General features: G+C 39.7%; 2 protein-coding genes across 3 annotated transcripts in view; one reads left to right on the top strand and one right to left on the bottom strand.

Moving 5' to 3' along the window:
- The window catches only part of LOC105838699, a 29,506-nt gene extending 7,462 nt beyond the window's left edge, over positions 1-22,044 (top strand). Inside the window, exons 2-8 of one of the 2 annotated variants that reach the window (XM_012684439.3) lie at positions 14,297-14,537; positions 14,755-14,954; positions 15,352-15,555; positions 17,155-17,382; positions 17,468-17,793; positions 18,266-18,400; positions 18,749-22,044. In XM_012684439.3, coding sequence (XP_012539893.1) covers positions 14,297-14,537; positions 14,755-14,954; positions 15,352-15,555; positions 17,155-17,382; positions 17,468-17,793; positions 18,266-18,400; positions 18,749-20,641 — 3,227 coding nt within the window. In that variant the 3' untranslated portion in view covers positions 20,642-22,044. Of the gene's footprint in view, positions 1-14,293; positions 14,538-14,754; positions 14,955-15,351; positions 15,556-17,154; positions 17,383-17,467; positions 17,794-18,265; positions 18,401-18,748 lie in introns of both variants that reach the window. The other variant, XM_012684438.3, reaches the window with a different exon arrangement.
- LOC105838698 (probable serine/threonine-protein kinase mkcC) overlaps positions 21,974-27,622 on the bottom strand; it is a 29,077-nt gene continuing 23,428 nt past the window's right edge. Inside the window, exons 3-5 of the mRNA XM_012684437.3 lie at positions 26,180-26,726; positions 25,411-25,950; positions 21,974-25,291 (exon numbers count right to left, since the gene is read on the bottom strand). Coding sequence (XP_012539891.1) covers positions 24,779-25,291; positions 25,411-25,950; positions 26,180-26,726 — 1,600 coding nt within the window. The 3' untranslated portion in view covers positions 21,974-24,778. The remainder of the gene's footprint in view (positions 25,292-25,410; positions 25,951-26,179; positions 26,727-27,622) is intronic.

Raw genomic sequence — 27,622 nt, 5'->3', positions numbered from 1 at the left:
AAATCGACATATTGTATTAAAAATATGTTATAAATTATATAGTTATTACACACATATTACACATTTAAAACAATTTTCGAAACAATTAAAAATATGTTTTAAACAAAAATGCAATGTTTTATTTTTTTATACAAAAACATTTCTATCAATCCTGGTTGCAATTTCTTTTAGAGAGAGAGAGAGAGACGTTAAAGAAATATTAAATACAAAAAAGGCGAAAGTTAAAAAATAGCACTGATTATTAGAACGTATTTCTCTTAAAGAGAAGACTTTTCATTGCGTTGGATTCGCCGTGTGAAATTACGTGTGCTCTTTAGGGTCAATGAAAAAATTAGCGGGAGAGAGATTTCAGGTGCATAATGACATAGGTGCAAATTTCACGGACGCGTTGCCGCAAGAAACGTTCGGAAAGGTTACACACCGACAGCAGTGAAAGCGACATGCGCGTACTAATATTATATGCATACACGTGAGAGACGTCAGAGATTAATGCAATGATCTCTAGACGTTCTCGTGCGATAACGCGACATCCATACAAACACACGATCAAATTTCCGTATTTGCCGCGGCGGAATGCGCCTTCCAATTTAATCTACAAGGGATTTGAAATTTCACGGAAATTAATTAAGCAGTAAATTGAATATCGATTCGCATAAAGGAAAATGCTATTCATAGTTTTGTAATTTGATAACATTCTGGCGCTATTATGTACCAGAATTATGAAAAGTCATAAAATTAATTACGACCGAACGTAATATGCAATTTTAGTGAGACGTAACAAAGAATGGCATTTGAGAGATTTGCCGATTCTCTTCCTCGGATTCTCTTCTAGTAAAAAATGCACATGTCTATATCTCGACGTGAAAGTTTGTCTAATCTTTATGTTTCCATCGTGTAGCGTGAACTGAAAATTCAGGCACCGTAATTTTACGACTTTTAAATGCAATGTTCGCTCGCGATTGAGGAAACAACAGATATTCGACGTGAGATATTTCGTGGTCTTCGTGAAAGCGTTTGTGTCGTACGGCCGTGAAATTGCAGCCGATTACTTTCATCGCTTATGTGTTCCGGCAAAATAATTTTCATCAAAATAATCCATGTAGCCATTCGCGTTCGCAAAAGCGCAATAAAGATAGCGCGAACAGGAAGTACGTGTGTCCTTAACGGGTCCAAGCTCGCGGCGACGCGAAGAAAGCCGGAATCTCGTTATATTCTCATATATACGTGACATACCAATTATAAGAAGATCGAAATTACTGTAAAACACGAGTTTTAATTAACGACACACTCTCTCTACTGTTAATTATTCTCTTAATCACATCTTGTTCTCATGTGATTTTATTCAAAGCGTTTGTTCAAGTAATGTTAAATCATTAGGCTTTGCTATTTGCCACCACGATAGATTTTACGTTCGTAGAAAAAATAAACAACGATCTTTTGCATATTGATTCAGCGATGTGGACTTCGTTGATTAACAAATATTGATACTTGAATATCGAATTCCTCCATGAATCATCGGTATGCGGACCATCTCGCGAGTCATCGCGAATTTAACCCTTTTTTATTTTACCAGTGTACATAGCTCAGAATCACCTTTCTCCAAGCGATTAATTTCTCTCTATGACTCGAGAGAGGAACGTAGAGACGGGCGGCACGCACGAGAGATCGTATCTCCTTGAGTCGAAGAGCATCGTTTATTTTCAATTAGGTCGAGTCACTTCTATCCGATAGATGATCGCCAATCAGTACGTCGGTTAAGATAATGTCTTGAGCGAAAAATATCTCCGTACGTTCAATCATTAATCGATACATTAAACCATTTAATATAAATACCGCTATATTAATAGCGATACATTAATGTAGAGTACTAAATGTTGCGATAATCAATGAATTTTTAGATCGACGCTGACATTATTAATCAATTATGCGATACTAGCCGCACAAATAGAAGCACGAATCTCAATTATACACCGTCGTGTACAACGTAAGTGAAAAATATGAACTCCGATGGGATCGAAAGAGAAAGTTCTCCAAAAACATCGGGCTCTTTCCAACTGGGCCATAACGGTCATTGTGCCTACAATGATAAGTAAATCGAAATGACTTTCGAGTGTTGGAACAAAGGACTGTGGTTGTTTCACTATTATTACATTCTGAGTCCAAGTTTATAAAAAATGTGTGTGTGTGTGAGATTTAGTTTAATTTTTGTATGTAAAAGAATATATTATACTGTATAAAAAATGAATTTACATATTTAAACGTGTAACTTAACACGTTTTGCTGTTATTAAAAGAGAGCAAGAGGAATGCACGATCCGGCAATCGATCTCGATATCGCGTAAATACGAATGTGTTTAATTGATGATTTCATTCTACAAAAGATTCTGTTGTGAGCGCGGAGACTTTAATTTGCAAAGTTGATTCTACTACACTGCAAGTCCAAATGTATAAAAAATGCTTCATTCGTGTGTGTGGTGTAATTTATTTTTACACAAAAAACTAAATTACACACACACACACACACACACTCACACACGAATGAAGCATTTTTTTATACATTTGGACTTGCAGTGTAGTAGAATCGACTTTGCGAATTAAAGTCTCCGCGGTCACAACAGGATCTTTTGTAGAACTACAAAATCAACAATTAAACACTTCGTATTTACGCATTCGTATTTACGCGATATCGAGATCAATGGCCGCATCGTGCATTCCTCTTGCTCTCTTTTCAACGTTGACGACACTTTAACCAATCTCCGTCAAATTTGGGTCATCGTCCCACTTTAAATCCACCCACGAGACTTCTTGCGAAGACCGGTTGTGGTGGAAAAAGAAGTCGAGGCGGCCGGTGAACGAGACGTCGGTTTTGCAACCGCGATTCGGCCGATCTAAAGATGTAAGTTTTATCTTTGGGAATCATCATCGATGGTCATTAACCCTTCGATGCCCTCGAGATATAAAGCCCTCGTGCTTTAAGAGTGAAAGGAGTGAAGAGTGGTCCATACACAACAAAGGCTATTGCGCAAACTTGTTGGCGCGACGTATGTAATGCACTTCAAAGTGGCACGCCATGCATGCGCTAGAAAAATTTTGTGCAACGGTAGCTTGCGCAAGCCGTTATGTAAGAGTAAAGATACTCATGAGGAAAATTTTATTTTATTTTATTATTTTACAAATAGATGGTGAATCGACAAAATAACATTTAAATTTCTACAAGAGATATCCCGCCGTGTCTCAAGATGTGTTGCATTTTTTTCAAAAAGTTTCGAAAAGTTGTCTTTTATTTAAAGATATTTAAAAGACATATCTCATGCAACATTTTAAGATATTCGGAGATGTGAAGATTTCTCGTAGAAATTTTATTAAGTTATCTTCAACGAAATCTTTTTAAACTTAATTTTCCAGGCGTCTCCTAGAAATATTTTATCTCTAATAACAACAATACAAACAATCTTATTATTTCTTATTATTGTTTGTTTGACATTTTGTCGAAAATGACTAACGGAAAATAAGTCTCATTCTGCCTCTGACTACCGAACGTTAAACTTGTCTCTAGCGCTTTGTCGAATACTCTGTGTGTTGTAGCTCTTTTTAATATTGTGTTTTAAGATCTGCGATTAACATATATAAATTTACAGTTTTATGTAGTACGCATACCAGTTTATGTTATTCATAACACGGTTTCCATCGTTTTTAATCTTATAAATTTATTTTAATATGAAAACCGACTTACGAAAAAATTTCATTATTTTTCATTTTATTATTCATTTAATTATATTATTGATTGGTTTACGTTTTTATTTATTATGACATAATTTGATACGCAATGAGCTGTTTTATGGTTGTTCAATGGTCTTGTTTAACTGTTTAATTATATTTTAGTGTCCATTTCATTCATGTTTTAAGTTCATACATATTGGTAATGTATTATGACTAAAGAGGACTAAGTATAGTCGAAACGTTTCTTTAACACAATGTTATTAGTCGCGTTTATAATTATATAATGTTTATCTAATTAATTATAATGCATTAAGAAAACTTGTCTTGGCTCGATACATTGACCTGTTTATCATATTATTTTTTTCTCTGATAACATCATATCTTTTAGATATTCGTGATGTAACTGGAGACCTCAGATGTTTTTTGAGAAAAAAATTATAGTGTCGAAATTTCGAGTTTGGCAACACATTACGAAACTTCCTTTCTCTCCATATATTAATTGCTCTAGGATTCAGTAAAATATCGCCCAAGAAGTTTCAAGAATTCGTAGAAAGCGTCGTCCAGATACGACCAGATAGCTTAAGGGAAGAAAACTTAGCGGGATACGTAAAGACGGAAGTCAACGGCGGAACGAGAAGAGTGTTGATTTTCATATTACACATGACAACCAACGATCACGGAACGGTCCACGAGGAAAGCGGATTACGTCTAAACAAACCTGAGAACTTGGGAACGTCTGATTATCGAATCACCTGCGTAATAGCAATTTTACCGTCGCGCGAAATCGGCCAGCTTCCTATATACCACCGTGCTCTCATTATACTGATCATATCGCTCTGTTTTATAATTACGCCCGAGGGAGAGACCGGATTCCGACTTATACGAGGAAGCGAGGATGACGTTTTCGGTCCGTTGCCCCGGACCGCGACGACACTGAAATCTCCCGCGGCGGCGAACGACGGGAGGGACGGGGAAGAAAAAAAAAAGAACATGGACAATTATTTCCAGTCGCGGCGCGGTGTCACGCTGCGACGGAAACGGTTCGCCGACGACTGACGGTGACGGTAGCCGGTCGTGAAACGGTATCCGGCAATTTCTTTGTTCCCCCCTCCCCCCTCCCCTCGAGTTGACATTGGACGTTACGATTTATATGCAGAGCAAGATTATCTGATGCGGGATTGACCCGGAAACGTGACGTCTTGACGAAATATTCCGGTTTTCGAGTGTCGTAAGCTCAGTGCCATCCCGAACCGGAGAAACCTCTTGCGGAATACCGTAAAATTAGCTGGAACTACTTGGCATGGGCGGACGAATGAGAATTATCGTTCATACTTTCTATTCGAGCAGCTCGATCGTCATCGACATGTACATACAGCAACGTATATTTATTTTAATCCTTCGCTGCAAAATATAAAATGCCCAGTTTATCGATACTTTCCTTACCCGCCGGACATTAGTTATCCCGTGGACAGGCTTAGGGTGTAAAATTTTTATCCGCTTTGACATGGATACATTACATATTTTACCGTCTCTAATCAAGTCTACATAACAGCGTGCTATAAATTATCGTACCGCATCGCGCGCCTTTTACTACCCATTCAAATATTTAAATTCACAATTTCAAATTAATGAAGTACCAAAAGAGAGACGCGCTATGTACATACATTTGCGATAAGTTTTCTAAATAACCCGCGGTAATTGTGCGGATGCATGCGTGTGCGTTCGTACGTGCGTAGGAAGAAGCCGAGAAATTCTAGAGCCGATGTCGGATACTTTCTCTGGTAAAACGACGTTCGTTTCCTTTTTCTTTTCCCGTCACGAATCCTCTCCATCAGCTATCAAGGCTCTTTAAGGAGCCTCCTGAATAATTATGACTCATAATTATCGGACGTAAAACCATGCACGATTTTCCATCTGCGTAAAGCAAAATACGTTTTGCTTCTCGTTGGTCTTATTCATTTCCTCTCCTTCTCGAAGAGCGCATGCATTTGCACGAACATCCGCAGTAATGTTAATCGTTGCTCCAATCACCCGGGAATCATTGCACTCATTAATCCAAACGCTTTGGACCTTTTGCGATTGGCAATTAAGTAGGATCTCCCGAAGCGTAGTCGGGGCGAAGCGAGAAATGTAATTGAAGATATTACGAGTCACCGCGCGCATTGAAAGTTAAAAAGACAGAATTATTATTAAATGGCGGGTGAGGTAGCAAAATTTTATCCGACCGTCATGCTGAAAGTTATAAGAAGACAAAATTGCTAAATAACAAATTACGCAACGAGCATTTCAGCAAAATTAGTAAGACTAACAATTTGTGGCTGGAACGGTTTCGACAGATGGCCTTCTCTGAGAGACGTCGGTTTAATTTACCTGCCGGAAGGAAACGTCTTGCTTTCCGCGATTGATGGTTCGGCGTCATCTGATCGCAGTTTCGCGCGTTCAGATTTTCTTGAGAGGGAAAAAATGTTTCGAGTAGGCGGAGAAGATATTCAGAGTGTAACGCAGAACTTGTATTAGTCACACGACTATTTTCAGATCGACTAAAAGCCTTTGGCTCCCGCTTAGATTAGCAGGAATAAATGTTTTTCTTGTCTACCGCTAATACTATACGTTTGTATCGTTGGTTTTTTTTTTCCTCATAAACTAGACACCACAAACGCGCGCTTTGCGCGCGCTACTTAACTTTTTACTTTTTAAAAATTACAACGATAATTGTATAGATAATATCTATACAAATTTGACAGCTGTCGAAATTCAATCGCAATGACAGCTACTCTTGCAACACGGAGTAAGCGCAGCGAGAGAACCAATCGGCATCGCGGAAAAGCGACAATAAATTTCGAGAGATGCGAGCAATCGACTTAGATGCATTTTTTTAGATAGGAGAATATATAAAATAAGAAAAATTATCGTGCAATCTCATCATTCATGTACGTACGAGAGGCGGTGGTACATTACAATTTCTAATCACGCAACGTTTGTCTGTTCTGAAAATCTACTCTTTATAAATTTCAAGACGGGCTTCCTGTATGATTTCTCAGCTTTCAGATTTCCGAGCACAATTATTGCGGAGACGTGTTAAAACTATTTCGAGAATCCCGCTATTGTCAGAGTCGTCGAGATGCCTCGGTAGCTCGGGCGTTTATCGGAGCGCGCAGAGAGCGATCATGCGCAAAGTTTCACGAGCGCAAACGAGACTGCTAGCGCTATTATTTAACTGCTAAACATTCACTTCCGCAACGTCCCAGTTTCCCGCAATTTTCTCCGAGCCTTCGCGCACGTAGCTGTGATCGCGGCGATTACGCCAGTGGCATCGGTCACAACGGAGACCTTGAAGAGATATTTATTATATCCTCGCCCACACCTTCGGTGAAACGCTAGAGGCCACAGCTGCGAAGAATCGGTGACTTTCATCGATGGTTTATCGCGGCGCGCCCACGCTTTTTCCACGAGATTCCTCTTTAAATATCAAACTATTCGTCTGACTGCCGTCTGCGGTGGCTACGGAATGATTCGCTTAATCTCACATTTAGATAAAACGTCATTCTTCTCTTCCCGGAACTTAATTCCTTACTTTAATTAACGCGACGCGGTTGTAAAAATATTGTAATAATATAATTAAAATAAGGAATTAAAATTTGGTCAATAATATTCCTGTTTTTAAGAAAACTCCTTGGGTTTCAAACGCAAAAAAAAAGGGAATTTTATACCTCACTTTAGCTGATGAACGCGATTTGGAATAATTTTATTTCAAAATAATGTTTAATAATGTAAATTAAAACGAGGAGTTAAATTTTACGTAGCTATCGCAATAATATTTCTATCTTTAAGAAGTCTTTGCATTTTAAACACACGTATACGTGAGACTTAATGTTAAGGGTTAAGGATGTAATTTTAATGTTTATGATTACACGTTAGTTTCCGTTGGATTTGCTTCATCCTCTTGTCGGCATACTTTACGGTGTTTATTTTTCCCATTGTAAAAAAGAAACGTAATTCCTTACTTCAACTAATGATACGATTTGAAATCATATTTAAAAACATTTAATAATGTAATTAAAATAAAGAAATCAAGTTTACATAGCTATTGCAATAATATTTCTAACCTTAAGAAGACTGTTTAGACATCGGACGCACGTATACTTATAATGCGGTTAAGGATGTAATTTTAATGCATATGGTTGTTTGCAAGTTAGCATCAGTTCAAGATTTACTTTAATCTCTTATTGGCATAATCTGCCTACAGCGTCTTTTTTTTCACTGTAAAAATGTAAATGTGTCAAGATCAATGTGCGGTCGGTCGGTTTAACTTTTTTTTCGCTGTACAGAGACACAAGCCTAGCAAATAAAGTCGGAAGTCTAAAGTTGTCAAGATATAGGTACCTGAAGAATTTCAAACCCTGCTCGGAAGCAGGTGATGTACGTGGTCCGCTACCCGCTAGCGTGCGAGCATTAAAAAAACGGGTCTACTAATAGGCGAACGCGTAATCGCAGGACATGCACATGTGCGGTCGGCATTGTGCCTGTAATGCGCATCAAAACTCTGATAACGGTATTTCAGTGCAACCGTGTGTAACGTATGATCTGTAATGGTAAAACGTTCACTGCTGTCGCATATTTTACGCTTGAAAAAAAAAAAGAAGACGTTTTCTGTTTATTTTAAAACTCTGGCCTCTCTCTCAGCGTGATCGTCCGAGGTCCCGAAACCTCTCTCAAGTTAGACTCTGCTAATAATTAACAGTCGGAATATATTATACCGCTAAGGAGAAATCGAATGCAAATCACCGGAGCAACAAGGTCTCCGCACCGGTGTGTAAGGTGCGTTTATTTAAAAAGCATACCGTCGTTTGTAGAGCGTGTTTGTTGAAATTGCTCAATAAATCTGCAAACGAATGGCGAACGGTGGCACGGGGAGATAATCGAAATAATCTATTTTGACAAGCATCTCCTCGCGAGAGAGAGAGAGAGAGAGAGAGAGAGAGAGAGAGAGCGCTCTCTGCGACGATTGCCAGGTGCAACGCGGTATCAGCGCAGCGCGAAGGTGTCTTGATCATCTTTCGAGTTCACTAACCCCGAGTCACTGGAAACTGTGTCATCAGCCGATTTTAAGATCGCCATCAAGTCTCGACCTCTTACTCTCGGGTTCTCATACCGTGGGATTAGCTCACGTGGCCGGGGACACTTATCACCGTCCTCGACGCTCGCGGAAACGCTCGCGGAGTAATCGGGAGCCTTCGACGGGTCGCGGAAAATAAGCACGCTGATTACTGAGAACGAGATCAACGCGACGCGGGGGATCACGTTCGTGGCCTGGATCGGGGGCACAACAGAGGTGCGAACCAGAGGCGCGCGGTAATTGTTCGTGAGCCGCGCGTCTCATTATATTCAGCTCGATGACAATTTCTCAGGCCAAATATTCCCGATTTTGCGACACGGTTACCACCTAACGTATGTAGGCTGTCCCACTTCTCTGCCTCCCGCGTTATCTCCTATAACGACGTATTCTCCCGTGTTGATCCTTTCCCGGGCGGAAGTGCCGGAATGCATCCGCTTGTCTTTCGCGTAATTAACGTATTCGAGGATAAAAACTGGGCCGAACGTTAGCGAGGGAGAAGAAGAAGCGCAATTGCGACACGGATCGTAGCGTGTCGTAAAATTTCGTCTGGCTGCTTGCCGCAGCACCTCGGTGTTAAAAATCGGAAAATCGCCGAGTGCTGTACGCCTCGCCCTTCTCTCGGGACTTTTCTACGTAGGATTGTGCCATCGCGAATTCAAACGATCTGAAAATGCGACCGGCGTTTCGAGAGGCGACTCGCGCGACGGCGTTTCGCTTTCCAAGGACGAACGATCGACGGTATGACGAAACGATCAATGGATCGCGTGTCCATGTTCCTAATGACACGAGGCTCCCGTATGCCGTTTCTGATTCACGCGACAGGGGGGCCCCGCCGGCTACGGCGGCGGTCGAGCGTGGGGTCTTGGAACGTGCAAGCGCAATGCTGAAATTTTCTCGGTTCTTTCCCGCCGCTCCCGTAAAAGCCGCGCGTCCGTAAAAGCACGAAACACAAACGCTCACCGGGTCCCGTTGCAGAGAGAGCCGCGATCGCGGGCCCCGCCGGTGGCGTACCGTTAACCCTGCTCCTCCTCGTCTACGAGCAGTCGTAACCGACCACGTCGTTCACCTAATCCGCTTCTCCTAATTAGGAATGTTTGAGCGAGCGTCGTCGCGTCACGAGCTGTCGATTTGTAAGGAAACGATCGCTCTCCCAGATGCTACCGTGTATTACACATGTCCGTTATAGCGGAAGTATGAAGATTCCCCCGAGGTAAGATTTCGATACACTTTCGTAACACTGCATACTTTCGCATAACATGATAACTGTAATTCGGAGAAAAAAAGGATACTCGCGGAGAAGACATCCTCGCGAATGGAATCTGCTCTTGTAATTAGTTTAGTCTCGGGTCAGTCCCATTAAAAGGAAAGGCGGCGTAGATCTGGGGCATCTTGCGTACGCGATACCACTCTATGGAGTCTCCGATAAAAGATTTTCACACGCCTCGCTCCACGAGTGTCGAAACATCGACCGTGGCAGTGCAACAATGCCATTGTTCGACAATAGAAGTAGGCAATTCATGTTTCATTTGTATTAATTCAGCTGAAATAAGACTTAATTAATGTTACACCATCGGAGAATCCTCGAAGAATACATAATTGCGATAATGATCACAATTTTATTTTATTATCATTGTGGGGAACGCGCACGCGACCAACATTGGTGTTAATGATTTGTACATACATACACATTGTGTTATACTTCTTCTCAGAGCTCGGTTTAATAAAACGACAGAAAATAATTTGTTACAAATAATGTAAGAGAAAATAAAGAAGATTGCGTTCTTCAGGAATAGCTCGTGCCAGGAGGTAATTACCGTGAAGTATCGTGTATGAAATTTAGCTGAGTGCATTTATGGATAAACTTAATGGTATCCTTCATTGTGGATCCTCCCCCAATGAATTTTAACGGTATCCGAAAGGTTTCATTCTTCCCGTCAAGTTTTCTTTCGTTTATAAAAGATACAATAAAATTCACAGTTTTTTTCTTAATAAATAAAATATTTACAATTAACTGGAACATTGCTCGTTGATTGCAAAGGTGCATCAGATAAACGGAAAGCTAGAAGCAAAAAGAACAAAGCATACATTCCTACACTGAGAAAAAAATGTGGTTAATTTGATTAAATTTTTCAATTAGATTAAATTTCTTAGTTTAAGTATTTATGTAATTAATTTAAATACATAAAATACTTGGACTTTGATTTAAGTATTTATACATTTGACTGAAAGACACAAATAGTTGAATTAAAGAAATTTAATCGAGTTGAAAAATTTAGTCAAATCAACAACTTTTTTTCTCAGTGTATAAGTTTACAGTCCAAATAATATAAAAATCCTACGTTTTACCAGAGAAGAGTAAGAACTTTTTATTTTTTATCACGGGGGTCTTTTTAACGACCTTAGATTCTTCGGCAAGTTATTTTTTTTTTTGCGAAGAAATCTAATGATGCTTTATCAGAAAACGCCAATAAATCTCGCGTAAATCGTAGAAATACCGTTGCAGACGTCCCTAGTTCTTCTCTCCGCCTTCGGTGATTTCCCTTTTCCACCGCTCTCCCTCACCCGCTCCATCGTTCATTTTGTGGAGCAACTTTAGCGAGCAAAAAGTCGAGAGGCACGCTCACCTAAGTGACGGCTGGTACTCCTCCGATCGGGAGGAGGCAGGCCTTCCCGATTTTCCTTTTGTCGGTTTCACCCGTCCGCGATCCGATAGACCAGTCCGACCGGCATGGATTCTCGTTCTTCGCAAAAACGAGTATCAGGTGGATCAGTGTCGCTTCATTTTCACGAGTCATGAGAATGTATGTAAATTAACCTCCCGACTCATTCTCATGGCTTCATTAAGCGGCCCGCGCCAGACGCCTCGTTCTCATTCACCGTGATATAGACGCCCGAGACGACCGAGACTTACAATCTTGGGCCACTTCTTTTGCCTTCCATTCCGAGAGGTATAGCACCGGTCAGAACTGGGTCGTAAGGTCAGGACATGTTCACTGACCCAATCGTCGACTGTTCGGACCGCAAACAGACGGACATTAACCCTGTCCAAGACGTAAAGAACAACGGTAGAGAGAATGGCCGAGAATTTGCGGTCCGTCCGGGAAGCATACTGCAGAATGTCACCGTGGTTCAGTTTTGAATTAGATTTTTGTAGGTCTCCTGTCGAACAATGCTGACCGACGAGTACCGGCTTAGTTTGCCACCGTAATCCGTTACCTTCGATCGCGAATGGAAAATTATGCGTGCCTCGGCATCTTCGCCGGAGAAAAATCATTTTCAAGTTGGCCGCCGAGGTCTGTCATTAAAAAAATAATGTGTGCGAGTAGTGGGACGCCTTGTTTGTACGTGACGTGACACAAAATTCACGCGTAGTCATTGCAAACACATCGTCCGCGACACCGTGCGCAAAGAGGGTTAAAGTGTCACCATTTCCCAGTTGATTCGCGGCAATCTATTGTATGTACACGGCATTCATTCCCGTTTGTCTTATATTGCGGAATATATTGAGAAAAACCGCATAAATTGCTTATGACGCTATTAAAAAGACATTTCAATCAAACGAGATGAACGTGGCAGTTTTACGGCCTGGGAATCCGACGGATAAGGAACAATTTAGATTTAGAACGACGCGAATGACAATCTTCATCGCTGACCGTCGCTAAATATAAAATTACTCCAAGATTGCGTAGCGTATCCGTGCGTAATGTCATAGACGCGTTGGGAATCCTTCGAGTCATCCTAAATGATTGTAGTATTCTTCAGCAGGAAAAGAAGGACGGGAATTGTAAAGTTTAGTGAACTGTTCCTTTACATTCTCTTCGCGCGGAAAGTGCACATGATATGACGCTATCCGAACCATCTTGAGGTTCACAATAGGATTAGCTCATAAATAAACATTAGAATGCTTGAATTTTCCGACGCCCGATATGCAAATCCCACCGTGTTTTTAACCATATAATTATTATAAACGCCATTATAATATTATAAACGGCTAAGATCTTTTAATGAGTTTCGGTACGCTATTTTTTCCCAACAAACTTGAATGCTATCACAAAAATAGCATTTGATAAAAGAGGACAAAATTTTAAATTATTGCAACACGTGATTTTTTTAATTTTTCAATACATTTTACTTTTTCCAAAATATTGTACGTGAATGTAAGATTTTTGATATTCTAGAATTAATTTAGAAGCGGTTAAACTTTTTATTTACTTTTCATATGAAATATAATCTCTTCATCATGTTATATTTAATCAAAATAGCATCGACCCATCAATTCGTAATAACAAATGGTAGATGTGTCCGTGGCGAATATAACATTGAATATTAAAGCATTTAATGCATTTTGAAGCATCAACTCTCTCACCGAGGTCTTAATTACATACGTATGTTTGTTGTTGGGTAATTAACCATCTCCTGCGTTAACATTTACATAGTGGCATCAATTTGTACTTGTAAAAGGGAAAATATGGAAATCACTTGCGATTTAAATGAAATACATTCACAGTGATTTTAATGGCACGTTCACTGACACGCACGACCGCGGGTTGCGTGTTTTGACCGTTGCAATGCTTTATTGATCGTTTTTATGTAAATTATATATTATATTATAAATTATGAATATAAAGTTCTTCATATCTGTTACGGGCTTTTAACACCGCTGTAACGCGTTCAAACTAGGTTTACAATTCAAGTAAGATGTTATTACGTGTGCCTTTAGCAATTGTTATCTAATACTTAATATGCGATTTTATTCATAATGTATTACTTATTTTATATACATTATGAATAAAAATATATTGCGGTTTATTGCTCTTATCAATTATTTTTCAATTCTTCTTCTGAAGAAGAGAGAATCAAATAAATCTCTGCGCCTGAAGATAAAACTTAACAGCTATCGTTTGTCACTTCAGGTGCTTTTTAAGGAAAGAAAATAGTTTAAAATCTAGCGGATTTAAGGCTAGCGGATTTACACATTTGTCAATCTAATCATTTGATCAATGGCGGTTTATTTGATGACAGTGCACCTGCTACAGATAATAATTGAATTCCGGTAAAACTGGTAATAATAAGCATTCAAGATGGGAATACCTATGATTTTATCAAGTGTAAAATATTGCCATAGCGTTCCAGGAAATTGTTATTCAGGCGTTATGCTAATAACAATATAGCGGCCGCGAGCCGTGGACCGGGAAAGCCGTTACAAGTCTTCGCATAGATGTATTGAAACGCTCTTTAACCATTGAATAAACTTGAATTAAAAAATTAGAGACTCTAAATATACCTATTCAAAACAGAACTAATGACGCTTAATTTATCAAGATACTCATTAGCTTCTAATAGCGAATGGTTCTGTAATTAAATTTTCACGTAACGTTAATTAATTCTGTCTATTAGTCAAATTTGTTACGTAAGATCCATTTATATTGTATCTCTTTTTATAATAATAATATTTCAGCAGAACCTGTTGCGGGACAGGTGCTTTCATCCTTCGACGAAAGTGTGGACGAAAAGAACGACGTAGAAATTTTTCGCGCGGTCGTCGAATCAATGAAAGAATGGTCGCGTCATAAAAAGGCCAATCACAGAGGAAAAAGAGAGGTGTCCAAGGTTTGCTATGAGGACATCGGGTGCTTCGAGGATACCGGACCTTTTAGTTATCTGGAGATGCTGCCGTCGCCGCCAAAAGACGTCGGAACGAGGTGAAAAAAGACGAGAGAAGACTATATATATGGAAATACGCGAAAAAAAAACGCGATACTCGTGCAAAGTAACTCTCTGTTACGGAAAACATCTAACATTATTTGACATTACACGATAAGATTTGCATGAGATCACGATGGCTGCGAAACACATGAAATATTTTTGCCCTAGAGGATTGTATGTGTATAATCAGATGTAATTATTATCCTCCGATAGGTTTCTCGTATATGGAAGTAGAAAGGCAAGATCGATTCCCATGGAGGTGCCCGCTGACGACATAAACGATAATGCCCACCGTGCCATAGATCCCAATCTTCCAACGAAAGTGATCGTGCATGGATTTGGGAGTGACTGCAATCATTTATGGGTTTATGATATGCGATCAGCGTTAATGAGCATTCACGATTGCAATATCGGTACTTATGTAACGAAACTTATATAACTCTATTCAAATGCCTCGTCGAATCGATTTTAAAAACTAGGCACACATATGTTAATTCTACAAAAAGTTTGCAGAAAGTTTAATAATAAATATCTCCACATTTACACGTAATCGTAGCGGAAAGATCTCCATTTTATTAAATTTGTATTAAATACGGCGATTATTCATTTAAGTTTTTTTTTCTGAATGATAACAATTCATTAAAATTTGTGTAATTTATACGCGTTATTTTGCGCAACAAGATGCAATTATTTAATTTAAAGAATCAGTGACATTTACTTTTTTAAATATATAACAACTACAGTATAATCATGTCAGGTCCAATCATTTTTCTGATCGAATGTCAACTACATAATTATATACCATTCTAGTTTGTGTGGATTGGGGACCCGGCAGCGCAGTACCAAATTATGTAAGAGCAGCGGCCAATACACGATTAGTGGGTCGGCAACTGGCAAAATTAATCCGCAGCTTAAATGTGCCGTTGGAAAAAGTACACATGATAGGTTTCAGCCTGGGGGCACACGTGGCCGGATTCGCCGGTGCCGAGCTCGGAAATGTGTCCAGAATTACCGGTAAGTCAAACGGGATTTTCATGATCTTTCATTAAATAAAAAATCGTATAAAATAATTTTTGGCTAAACCTCTCTCAAGAGATATGTAAGCAATTGTCTTTAAAAAAATAAAACTACAATATATGCAGGTGAATTCATCAGATACCATGTTCTTCTATTGTACGAAAATTTTGAAATAAAATCAAATATCTTTTTAAGTGTCAATATAAAAGTAATTGTATGGTAAACATTGCGTAAAAAATCTACGGAGAAACTTTTAACAATTTCTACAAAATTAACAAAATATTTTTAATAAGTCCATTTGAGAGAGAATGTTGCGCATATACTTATTTCATATTTAATTAATTATCTGTCTTAAACGACTGCTTTTATCGACAGTTTTTATCTAACAAAGAGAAATAAAGCTATTCATTCAAACAGTATATTTCCTAGTTGCGTATTGGCGATGCATTTACCAATCGCGCGTTTGCGACAGCTAGGGTTTCTGCTACGGCATTGTCAACTCAGCCTCATTGTGCGCGGCTGTATTTGTATTGGCTTGAAGCGTCCACTGCAATCTCTGTGTTAATTTCTCGTGCGCAAGACACCTCGACGATCGCAATCCGGTCGATCGAGCATGAACTCAGCTGTATAATCGATTATTAGAGAGTAACTGTAACAAGGTCCCGCTCGCGGTAATCATTTCGAGGCATTTAAATGCCTCGCTACAATCTATACCTCTTACCTCGACACGCGCCGATGCCTTTTGATCGAATACCAGCACGAGGAATTATCGACCGTATGTTCTTTCTTTTTTTTTTTTTTTTACCGCGGGTCCGTGTAATCGGACCTTTATTCCTCGGGGTTTCGACTAGATAATGGGACGAGTGTTTCTCAAACCTAAAATTATCAGAGCGAACAATATTCTTCCGCGTTTTGCGCTATTTCGCGTAGAATTGCGAAACAACCCTTTTCGCAATTCGTCGTCCTTAATTCATTGTTACGCATTTTTATTCCAGACGGCTTTGTGCGTTTTTGCCCGTCGCGTATATTTTTATACGCGATTTCCCTTGATACTTTTGCATGGGTTTCGACAAAGAGAAACGCGTATTTCCCAAACATAAAAAGTTATGTCTTTTCGTCGTTGCTTCACGCTTTTTCAAGGCTGTTTTATTTCGCGTAAAGTTAAAAAAAAACATTTCTCGCAATTTTCATCTTAATTCCATACGTTCACGAAGGTGCGTATGCATTATAATAAATGCCTGGTTACGCGCGGTAAGTAAAAGCGTATCTGTAATGACTCGCGCACCTGTAAGAGTAACCGGTTGATATTTTTACAGTACGCGCATTACTTACTAGATTACTTAGTAATTTTGCCTTATTCGAATGCGTGTTCATAATGCTGGGCTGACTCTGAAAATTGAAATAGAATTTCTCTTAAAATTTGCTAGCATAATCTCGACGAAAATGATTGCGGGGACCGTTACTTCGTTACAACTTTGCAGATTAGTAATATCCCTCTGCTTTTTATATTCCTGTGCTCATTATCTCGGGCATTATATGAGAAAACTCGTAGGCAAAGATTACAAAATACATTTCCGTTTTTCTGTGTCGATATAGGATTAGATCCTGCAGGGCCGCTTTTCGAGGCGCAGGATCCGAGGGTTCGCCTGGACGCGACGGATGCAAATTTCGTCGATGTTATTCACAGCAACGGCGAGCAGCTAATCTTGGGTGGACTCGGCTCCTGGCAGCCCATGGGCGACGTGGATTACTATCCGAATGGCGGAAAAATGCAAAGCGGGTGTTCGAATATTTTCGTCGGTGCCGTCTCCGACATTATCTGGTGTAAGCTCCGCTTCTCTTCGCGATCAAGACAGATTGAAATACAAAACGAGCACTCCTCTCTGATAAGATAATAATGTGATTACAGCGAGCGCGGTCGAGGGTAGATCGTTGTGCAACCATCGACGGGCATACAAATTTTTCACCGACTCCGTAAGCCCGAAATGCCGATTTCCTGCGTTTCCCTGCGACAACGGTTACGAAGGTTTGCTGAAGGGTGACTGTTTCCCCTGCGGTACGGATAATATGGCTCGACCGTGCGGCGACATGGGCTATTACAGTAACGAGTCGCCTGCCAGGGGCCAGCTTTACCTGATGACCAGGGACGAGGAGCCTTTCTGCGCTCATCAGTACCAGATCAAGGTGTACAATAGTCGGAGCGAGAGATCCGCCAGGAGTTACGGCAAGCTTCAGGTGAGCACTCGAGATAAGTTTCATGATAGTGACGAAGTGATAGGGATGCAATTTTTCCCTTACACGGAAAAAAGTAATATATCCAATAAGACATGTAGTTACGGGCTGCTAATTACAGATATACTATAATATATGTTATTGCGGTATCAACATTGTACTTGCATTAACAGCAACTATTATTGTATTGAGTATTATCTGTACTTGGCAGCTCGCAACTACAGATTATTACTTTTTTCTGTGTACAAATTTGTCATACATTAATATAATTTACATATTCATAATTAGAAATTATTTCCGTTTATTTTTTTCCGCAAACAGCTCTCACGAATTTATTTCTTCAGACGGTATTTCTTTATATTTTGGTTTGTTTTAATTTTTAATTAAATAAAGGATCGAAAAAGTGAATTTCAAGTTTTCAAATTATTCTTTTTTAGCAAACGTTTCGATATCTCATAGGTTTCCCTTTATTCAGGTCACGCTGGTGGGAAAAGGTTCTTACAATGACACATTCGCGATGACTCGTAAGGACGAAGAGCTTTTGGTAGGAGCCATTCTTCAGAAAATCGTTGTGCCACATCCTGCAGTTACTCATCTCGAAGCAATCGAGGTAAGTCTGGTATATTACATGTTTATTTTGAGAACTAAATTCTACCATAAATAGAAGATAATCTGTTTAATTGACTGAAATCCATGAATTTCTTGATTAAAGTCTCTTTAGAAAAATAATATAAATAAAATTCTATTTAACATTATACTAATTGTTGATTTTACATTTAAAAAATCAGACATACATACAATAATATACAAATACAATAATAATTTTTTAAGTTTTACTTATTTATACATCTTTTTGAATAGGTTTTTTCAATTAAAACAAATTTTTATTTTTTGGCTCTAAGAACGCTCCAAACTTCAACTACAGTGAATTATATAACTATTTCAACAATGTTAACAGATCAAATATACAGCGTACAGCGGCTGGATATCGTCCGGTTTGGTGTCCTGGACTATCGACAAGGTGGCCATAATCGACAGTTTCGGCAAGATTTTGTCGATTTGCAAAAAGGGTTTGATTTTAGAATCGGGCCGATCAGTTTACCTACCCCTTTATCCTGGGGAATGCAACATACCCTTGGACACCGACACGAACTCCACTGCGTCTGCCGCGGTACCGGCGCTCGAACATGTGACGATGGAAGAGAGGCAGGGTGGCATAGGGCCATTCACGAAGGAGCAAAACTACGAGATAAAGGATACTCCCGAATACTCCGTGGAGATCCTGCCGACGGACAGAACATCGCAGAGACGAGGGGGCCTGGGTCCATTCACGAAGGAGCAGAATCGACGTGTCGTCGAGGTCGAGACGGCGTCCTTCGAGGACGCGGAGAAGCGGCGCAACGTCGCAAACCCGTGGATCATCCTGGACATATCCGGCGATGGTGACTCGAATTCGCTGGAGAACGCCGAGTCGGAGCAAGGACGGAGCTTCTCTGGTGCCGCCAACCTGATCTATCGCGCGTCGACGATGCCAGAGCGTGTTGCTGAGACTACCATGACCCCTGTCATCACTACCACGGAGCTATTATTGCCGGAGATCAAGGAACCGGTACTGCGCCCGAGCAAGAAGGATGTCGGCCGATCGCTCAAGTTGCCCGAGATCACGGAACCGATTCTGCGTCCACGCGCTACCAGGCACAACACGCGGAACGAAGTGGTGCCGCAGCAGCAGCAGCAGCATCAAGCAGGTAGGCAACGTGACGAGATACAGGAGACATCGTCGACCTCTACGAGAGCGTTCACCGTGCAGTTTCTACCCGAGCGATTGGCTGGCATCCTGGCGCAGGCGGAACGATACGCTCGACAGACTCTGCTGCCCTTGATCTCGCAGTACACGCCGAGCTTCGTGAGCGGTATACGGCATGAAGAGCCCAAGTATTTTCCTCTCTTGAGCGACATAGTGCGTCCTAGAAGTGCTGATAACACCGAGACTAACAAAACGACTGGCCGACAACGGAGCAGCGATCAAATCTCGCGGGTGATCATCAGCCAGAGCAAAACTGACAAATCGTTCAGCATCAAGGACGAACGATACGAGTCCACCTCGAGCGCGCAAATGGAGAACGGTAAAAACGAGTATAACATGTCGAAAGCCGAAATATCGCCGATGATAGTTGAGGCTATATATCCGGAGAAAATAGCGAATGCCAATTCCACCGGTCTTAAGATGAAAACGAGCGGGAACAGCGATTGGCTGCCGATTGATGAATCGGCAACCCCTTTGAAGAATTCTCCGTCGCGAAGAGACTCGAATGTTTCGCGTTCACTGGACTGGTCCATCGACATCAATCATGACTGGACTTCACGGACGGTGAACGCAAACGCGGAAACTGAGGTCAAGTCTGATGACAATTGGGTGCCGATCACTGTCAAGAGCGACGTTATCTCGACTGCGCGAACTGTAACGTCGAGTGAAGAAACGACGGCGGTGCCGACGATGAAGATCGACAGTTCACGAAAGTCCACCGAAGGCAGTGACAAGACCAAAGAGGAAGCCACGACTGCAAATACATATGAAAGGAAATTCATACCTCTGATCGACTTTGATGTGACGACTAGTAATCCGCCCTCATCGACTGATGCTAATGAAGTTTCTACGACGGTTTCTTCACATATCCAGAAAATTCCGCGACACAAAATGACAACAAAAAGTGCCAGAACAATAATACATCCCACGATGATGTTCCCGTATGCTTACGAGCGAAAAAATGATCCTAGAACAAGATATATACCGTTGATCCCTGAAGAAGACATGGGCAAGGCTTATCCAATGTCCGAGAGGGATCGTTAATATTACATATGATAAAGAATGAAAAAAAGTGAAGTTTTTTTTACAATAAAATTGCGAGATGCAAGATTGTAGAGCGCACTATTCGACATTATTTATTAGAAAATGATCTACTTAATTTTTCTCTGGCAAAATTCAAAATTTATTTTTAGGAACTCTCTTATTGTAGAAATGACAATGTCAAAAACGAAGAAATTCGTAGGATTGTTGGCATTATGTTAAGCAATATAAGATCAGTAATAACTTGGTGTTATTTTAATCGGATTTATTCAGGTATTTCTATGACTTTAAAAATAGAAGCTATGCGTTGTTTCTTCGATGAACAAAATCGTAAATTCAATGCTGCGCGATATAAATTATAAGAAATTGAAACTACTACACAAGTGATTTTTTGTCAATGACTTAAGTCAGAAATGATAGTTTCATTTATACATTTAATAATACATTTATCAAAATAATTTTGAAATAAAAATTTTGCTGTACATGGGTACAATTAATAATCTGTGATGAGAAATAATGCGAGTTAAAATAAGTATTCGAATTATTCTTATTTCTTGCCTCAAAATTATACGCGTTATTTCTTATATGGCGATGATAAAATATTAGATATAGAAAAATGTAAGAGCAATTTTTAGTGAAATGAAATATCGTGCCTTATAATAGTTGTCGTATCATCTTATTGACATTAAAATAATGCTTCCTTTAAATCAGTTCATAAATAATTATATTAAAATTAGGAAAAACCGTAAATTTTTCTTTCGGTTATTTGAATTGTTAAGACTTAATGACTTTATAGAAAAAATCTTTAATAACTTTCCATTTTTCTTCATAAAAATTGGGAGCCCTTAACTTTATTACCTTTGTATATATATAGGAATTTTTTTACATAGCTATATATATATATATATATATATATATATATATATACACAACACATATATATAGCTTCGCCTTTTATTATTAATCATTATAACTATTATTATCATCGCCGTTATCGTCGCCATCAATTCTTTTTCCACGCTTATTTATGCCCATTCTATGAGTAGTGATCATTGATCACGAAAGAATCAGGCGTTCACAGCGCTCGCTATTATATATATATATATATATAAATATAAAAAAAAAAATATATATATATATATAATTTTTATATTGTAAATATCTCGACGACCAACGCGGAAAACCACGAGGGAACCCGAGATATTACGCGTACCCTCCTCTTTATAGTATAATAATATAAAGAACTAGAAGATGCGGACTACAACGATAGTAGTTGTAGATTCTAGACAACAGTTGAAAAGTATGGAAGAGACGACGTTTGTGTAGATTTATATATAGATATATAATCTTTAATATAATTGTTTTTACTTAAAATAAATAACCCATATCTTTCTTTTTTATAAAAATGCGCCTTTCGGTAATGCGGCCACTAACTCCGCTTCATATTTTTTCTCTCTCTCTTTCTCTTACTTTTCCTCTTCCTCATGCGATCTTGCGTACGCAACGTATATTCCATAACTCCATCACTCCTGCAAACTATATTATTGCCCTTTATCGATCAGGTTGAATTTCAGGATATGCCCGTATTCCTGATATGTCCGTATGCTTAATAACTAACTCGTTCGCAGTCCTTCCTTCACTTCGATTGTTCAGGTACCGATTGACGCATCGAGGAGAAAAAGAAGACCCCGATTCGACACGAATAAAAATAAAAAAGAAGAAAGAAACGCAAAGTACACGTATCCTATTATACACGAGGAAGAAGAGACTGCGAATATCGTTGACGCGAGCTTCTCTATTTACATACGACCTATTACATAACAAACGCACAGTCTTATAGAGTAAACCCGTGAGCGAACTTCGACAAGTAAAAAGGTATCGTCACATTAGTCTATCACTCTACGATCGTAGATTTGGTTCGACTCGCTTTCATCTGAGCGACAAAACGATTCACATTTTATATGCAAAAGTTGTAGTTACCTACATAGATATCGTTTTTGGACGTGTACATTATCTTTCTGGTAACGCATACATACACATACACAGAAAAAAAATATAGCCAATAACATAAAATGCGGGCTGCCACTACATAAAATACTCAATACAATAATATTTACTGTTAATGCAAGTACAATGTTGATACTGCAGTAACATATATTATTGTATTGTGTATATCTGTGGTTGGCAGCCCGCAATAAAATCTTATTGGATATATTGCATTTTTTTTCAGTGTACGCACACGCACGCACCCCGGTGCGGTGTACCTTCTCTCATTTATATACCCTGTCTCGCACACTCGCTCTCACTTTCACTTCTTCATTGTATAAATATACCAACATTCAAAAAAATGGGGGAAGAAGAATACCGCGTGTAACCAGGACGCTCAGTTTCATATCGCGCTCATTTCACGTTCGCCAGTTCAACCTTAAACACTACAAGTTAGCGCTACAACATACAAAAGATAAGGCCGCCACATTAATACACTGACTAGATCAGTTTCATATATTCTCTTTTTTTCAAAGTGGACAAACTCTCAGTTACGCGCAACACGTCAACAAGAATATCCAGGACACAGTGTACCTTTGCCAACAAAAAAATATATGTATATATGCATTTATTGTTATATGTCTCCGGCACTTGTATCGCGCATTTCAAGTTATTAACGCGCACGCGAAACTGCGAATCGTTGAGAAAACGTGTAGCAGCGTCGATAAACCCCGTGCTGCGTCAATGTCAGTACATCAAAAACAAAATAAGAATCTCCCGAACGCGACGTAGGCCTCTATGGGTGTGGAACTAAAGGGCCTTATCTGACCTCTTACTGCAGCATGTTAGATAACGACAAGGAAAATTTTATTAACGCTCTTAAATCATATTTCGAATGAATTTCTCCATTACCGTTACAAGATCACTCCGCATCAGTCTCAACATAATAGACTTTAATAAAGTAAAAATATGTTTTTTGTCAAATAAATAAATATACATACTTCTATTTATACATGATCTGTATTTGTAGATTTTATGACAGAAGATTTATATTTATTATTTATCAATTAAAAATTTTAAATCTGTAAATATAAATGATTGTATTAAATAAAAGTCAATTTATTTTTATATATGCAACAAAAATAAATTTATGACTGTAGTAACAGGTCAGCGGGCCCTTAAATATCAAAAATAAAAATTAAAAATTGATAGAATTGTTAATATGTTACAAAGAAAGGAAAAAAAACGCGAAACAATCCGACAAAGTTAACCGTATCAATCAAAAAATTAAGAATGAGATAAGAACCTTTGGCCTGGCGATCCGCCTATTCGATTTAAATAAAAGAAGTCATTCGCCCTTATTCATCGTCGATTTGTATATCTATCTTTGCGGTGATCAATAATACCCACGGTTCGCGTTGCATAAGGACGGAGATGGCTACTAGGAACTGCGAGGCACTGCAAAATGTATGTCAATCGCGAGCAATTGATTAGCGCTAAATTTTGCACTAATCACGAACGCAGTTTGTTAAATTCGCTATTGCTTCGTTCTTTCATCCCTTCCTCTCTCTCTCTCTCTCTCTCTCTCTCTCTCTCTCTCTCTCTTTTACCATCTTTTTCAAACAATGCATTGTTGTAACCAAATTGCGTGAAACGCGATTCGTGTTGCGTATAAAAGATCCTGTGTTGATGGCTTCGCCAAATTTCAGTCGTACAGCTCAATAATGTATGTATGTAGATTATCAAAAAACATCACAGTCAGGTTACTAGGTTTTTAGAGAAATGTCTGTAAGCACGCCGCATGCGTGTTCGATCAATTATCTTGTCTATAAGTCACGAATGACGCGTTGGTACTATAATCACCCTTACCACCCATTCTAATCTTTTATGCGCAATAAGATCGACTCTTTATCGTAACCGATCTTTAACGTGACATTATCGTCTGTTTTTCATTCTCAACTACACATAAAAAACGCTAAATTTCATGTAACATACCAAAATTTTTGTCGTCATAGCGTATAATGACGACTCTTTGTCAAATCCTTTCTCGAGACCTGTATCGCATTTCATTATACAGGATTTTTTTTTTATGTCGGTGCTGCTTGAATGTCGAAGGAAAACAATAAGAAATTGCCAAGAGCCTCATGCGTAATATCACTTTTTGTCGAATAATGCAAGTTTACTACGCACGGCACCTTCGCACACGACTAGCCGTTGCGCGGCCGAGATGCTGCTAATAGGTACGGGCCCTTCTAAACTGGCTCGTAACAGTGTTAGACGGCTAGGACCAGCTAAGTCACCGTGATCGCCGAGTCTACCCGATTGTTTTCTCTCAAAGTACTCAACGATCTTCGAGATGGTCTTGCTTGATGAGCCGATGCCATTCAGTCGTTCTTCCCAGCAGGAATCGCCACCGCCTAAGCTGGCAATGTCCTCGGAAGAGTCCGTATAGATCGAACTGGTTCGATGGTCATCCAACAGGAATAGACTGCTTGCCGCCGAGCTGCTAAGAGTCGATGTATGCCGTCGGTTTGGCGGCTCTGGACTTAGGTCTTCGCCGACGCAGCTCCAGAATCCTGATTCGCAACTGCCACGTCTCCGCGGCTCCCAGCCGTCTCGAAAGAGCGGATGAGCAAAGAGACTTGCGGCACCCACCTTGGTAGCGACCTAAAATCACATGTGTAAATACACATATTAGTACATGTGGTAATAGCCGATATCTTTAAACATTTGTGATAATCGAAACTTCAAACTTGTATGCATTTATTGCTCATCTGTGTACCTACTTTTCTCTCCCACTTCTTTCTGGCAGTAGGACTGCTTGGTTCGGAATTCGGTTTCTTCCTGTCCAAGATCTTGGCAATACTATCGTTTTGCGCCGGTTTAAATTTACCGCATGCGCTGTCGGTGACGCTTGGTCGTACGTCCTCCAACGAGGGTAGTTCTAAGCAGCTGGAAAATAAGTCACCGAGGATTTTCTTGACACCACCCAATGCATGAAATGGATTCGCCGTCATTGGCCGATAATGCGGATCGCGGCGACTGGCCAACTCAGCTACTCGCCTAGCGGAATGGCATCTCGCTTTATCCGACGGCGTCGCGTTATCGCAACCTCTCGCGTCGGCTGATTGACTTCTGAGCTTAGCGGTACGCCGCTTCGTCGTACGTCCTTCCCGTGCAATTTCATCCATGCTGGACATCAATGTTGGATCAACGGTCGACTGTCGTTTACCGATGTTATTCTTTAGTTCCTCCTCGTAGGTCGCTATCATAGTCTCTAGGCTAGCCATGATTTCCGGAAAAGTTGGCCTGGATTTAGGTTCGTACTGCAAATAAACCCCACACCAATACGGATCAATAAATAAAAAATTCAATTATAAAATTTCTTTTATTTTGATTAACGACAAATATTAAAATTTTATAGCCATCCGGATCAGATATTTTATGCGTACTGAGAGCGTGCGTCTCAATTTGGTAACAGCTATACTAATCTCCAATCCATTCGCACTGAATCCGGCGTTGCATGTCTTTACAGTTAGATATCATCATACTCACCGTGCAGCAATTGAAGGCGAGCTGGAGGAAAGCGGGCGGCGGATCGGCGGCCGCGCAGATCTCCGCCACGGCCAGGTAATCGAGGCCAAAGTTATCTGAGCGTGGCAGAACGTCCGGATCTGCAGGCACCCGGCCGATCAGCTCGCACACGACGATGCCGAAGGAGAATACGTCGGACCTGTGGTCGTACCATTGGCCCTTAAGGCACTCGGGCGACATCCAGTAAGGGCTGCCGACGGTACTGAGACGGTAGCTTGTGCTGGGATCGGGTATCTTCGCGGCCAATCCGAAATCGCCCACCACGGCGATCATCTCGTTGCTGCACTCGTCTTTCTTGATCAGGACGTTCTTCGATGTAAGATCCCGGTGGAAGAGGCCGCGACTGTGTAGATAGGCCATACCGCGTGCCACGTCCTTCGCTAGATTCATTCGGACGAGATGCGGTAAAGGCGTGTGCCGCGACATAATCAGCTGTTCCAGGCTGCCGCCGTTAATATACTCCGTTAACGCATGCAGCTGACCCTCGTGCACGCATACCCCCATGAACCTGGGAAGAAATATTGATCTTCGGAATTGCGTCTTTAAGAAAACTTTGAACTTGTTCCGACAATAAAACAAGTCTCAATATTTATCTATAAAAATAACGATAAGAAAAAAGAAAATCTTTAAAAAAAATGTACCTTAAAAGCTTTCTACTTCCGTATCCAACACATAAAGTGATTAAGATAAATGATAAAGATAAAATTTATGTTATCAAAATGATTAAATTACAATATACGTATCAATGACTGCTTAGACTATTTAATCATCTTTAAAGTAGAACTCATCTCCGACCTTCGTTTTTACTTATACTATAAATACTTTATCATCGTAGTGCTTCCAAAGTGAAGTAATAACTCATTTCTAAGCGATGTATTGATTAAAGTTTTTATCTTGTAAGCGAAAATCTTAAAAAAGTGCGATTCTTTCCGCGAAGTTTAAGAATTGAGCTGTATTACAAAAGAAAAGAAGATGAAAAGTAATAGCTCTTTGCCTTGACAAAATTTAATAAACTTTATCTAAAAACATATAATAGAACGTAAAGAGAGAATAATAAAATTTCATATATATTACGTAAAGCTGGGTTCATTAAAAGTTTAAATGTAACGTCGTAGTAATATTCTCAAAATGGTCACAAGGTAAAGTAGCATTTGTCACGTCACGTTAGCGCAAGCGCAAGTGAATTCAGAACTAGCTATTATCAATTCAGTGATTTTCAGACAAGATTAGATAACGCGAAGGTGAACAAAGGAAGAATAGAGCAAAGTTGACGTATCGTAATGTTTTGTGCTATATTTTAAAATATCATACATTTATACTTTCTCCATCGGTTTATAAAATTAAACAATAAACAAGATAAAATGTATGAAGATAAATAAAAAATAAATACAATAAAATAAATGT

This window comes from Monomorium pharaonis, chromosome 9 (assembly GCF_013373865.1).
Source record: "Monomorium pharaonis isolate MP-MQ-018 chromosome 9, ASM1337386v2, whole genome shotgun sequence".
Classification (NCBI taxonomy): domain Eukaryota; kingdom Metazoa; phylum Arthropoda; class Insecta; order Hymenoptera; family Formicidae; genus Monomorium; species Monomorium pharaonis.
Note: the sequence above shows the minus strand (reverse complement) of the source record. Positions and strands in the feature narration are given on the sequence as shown.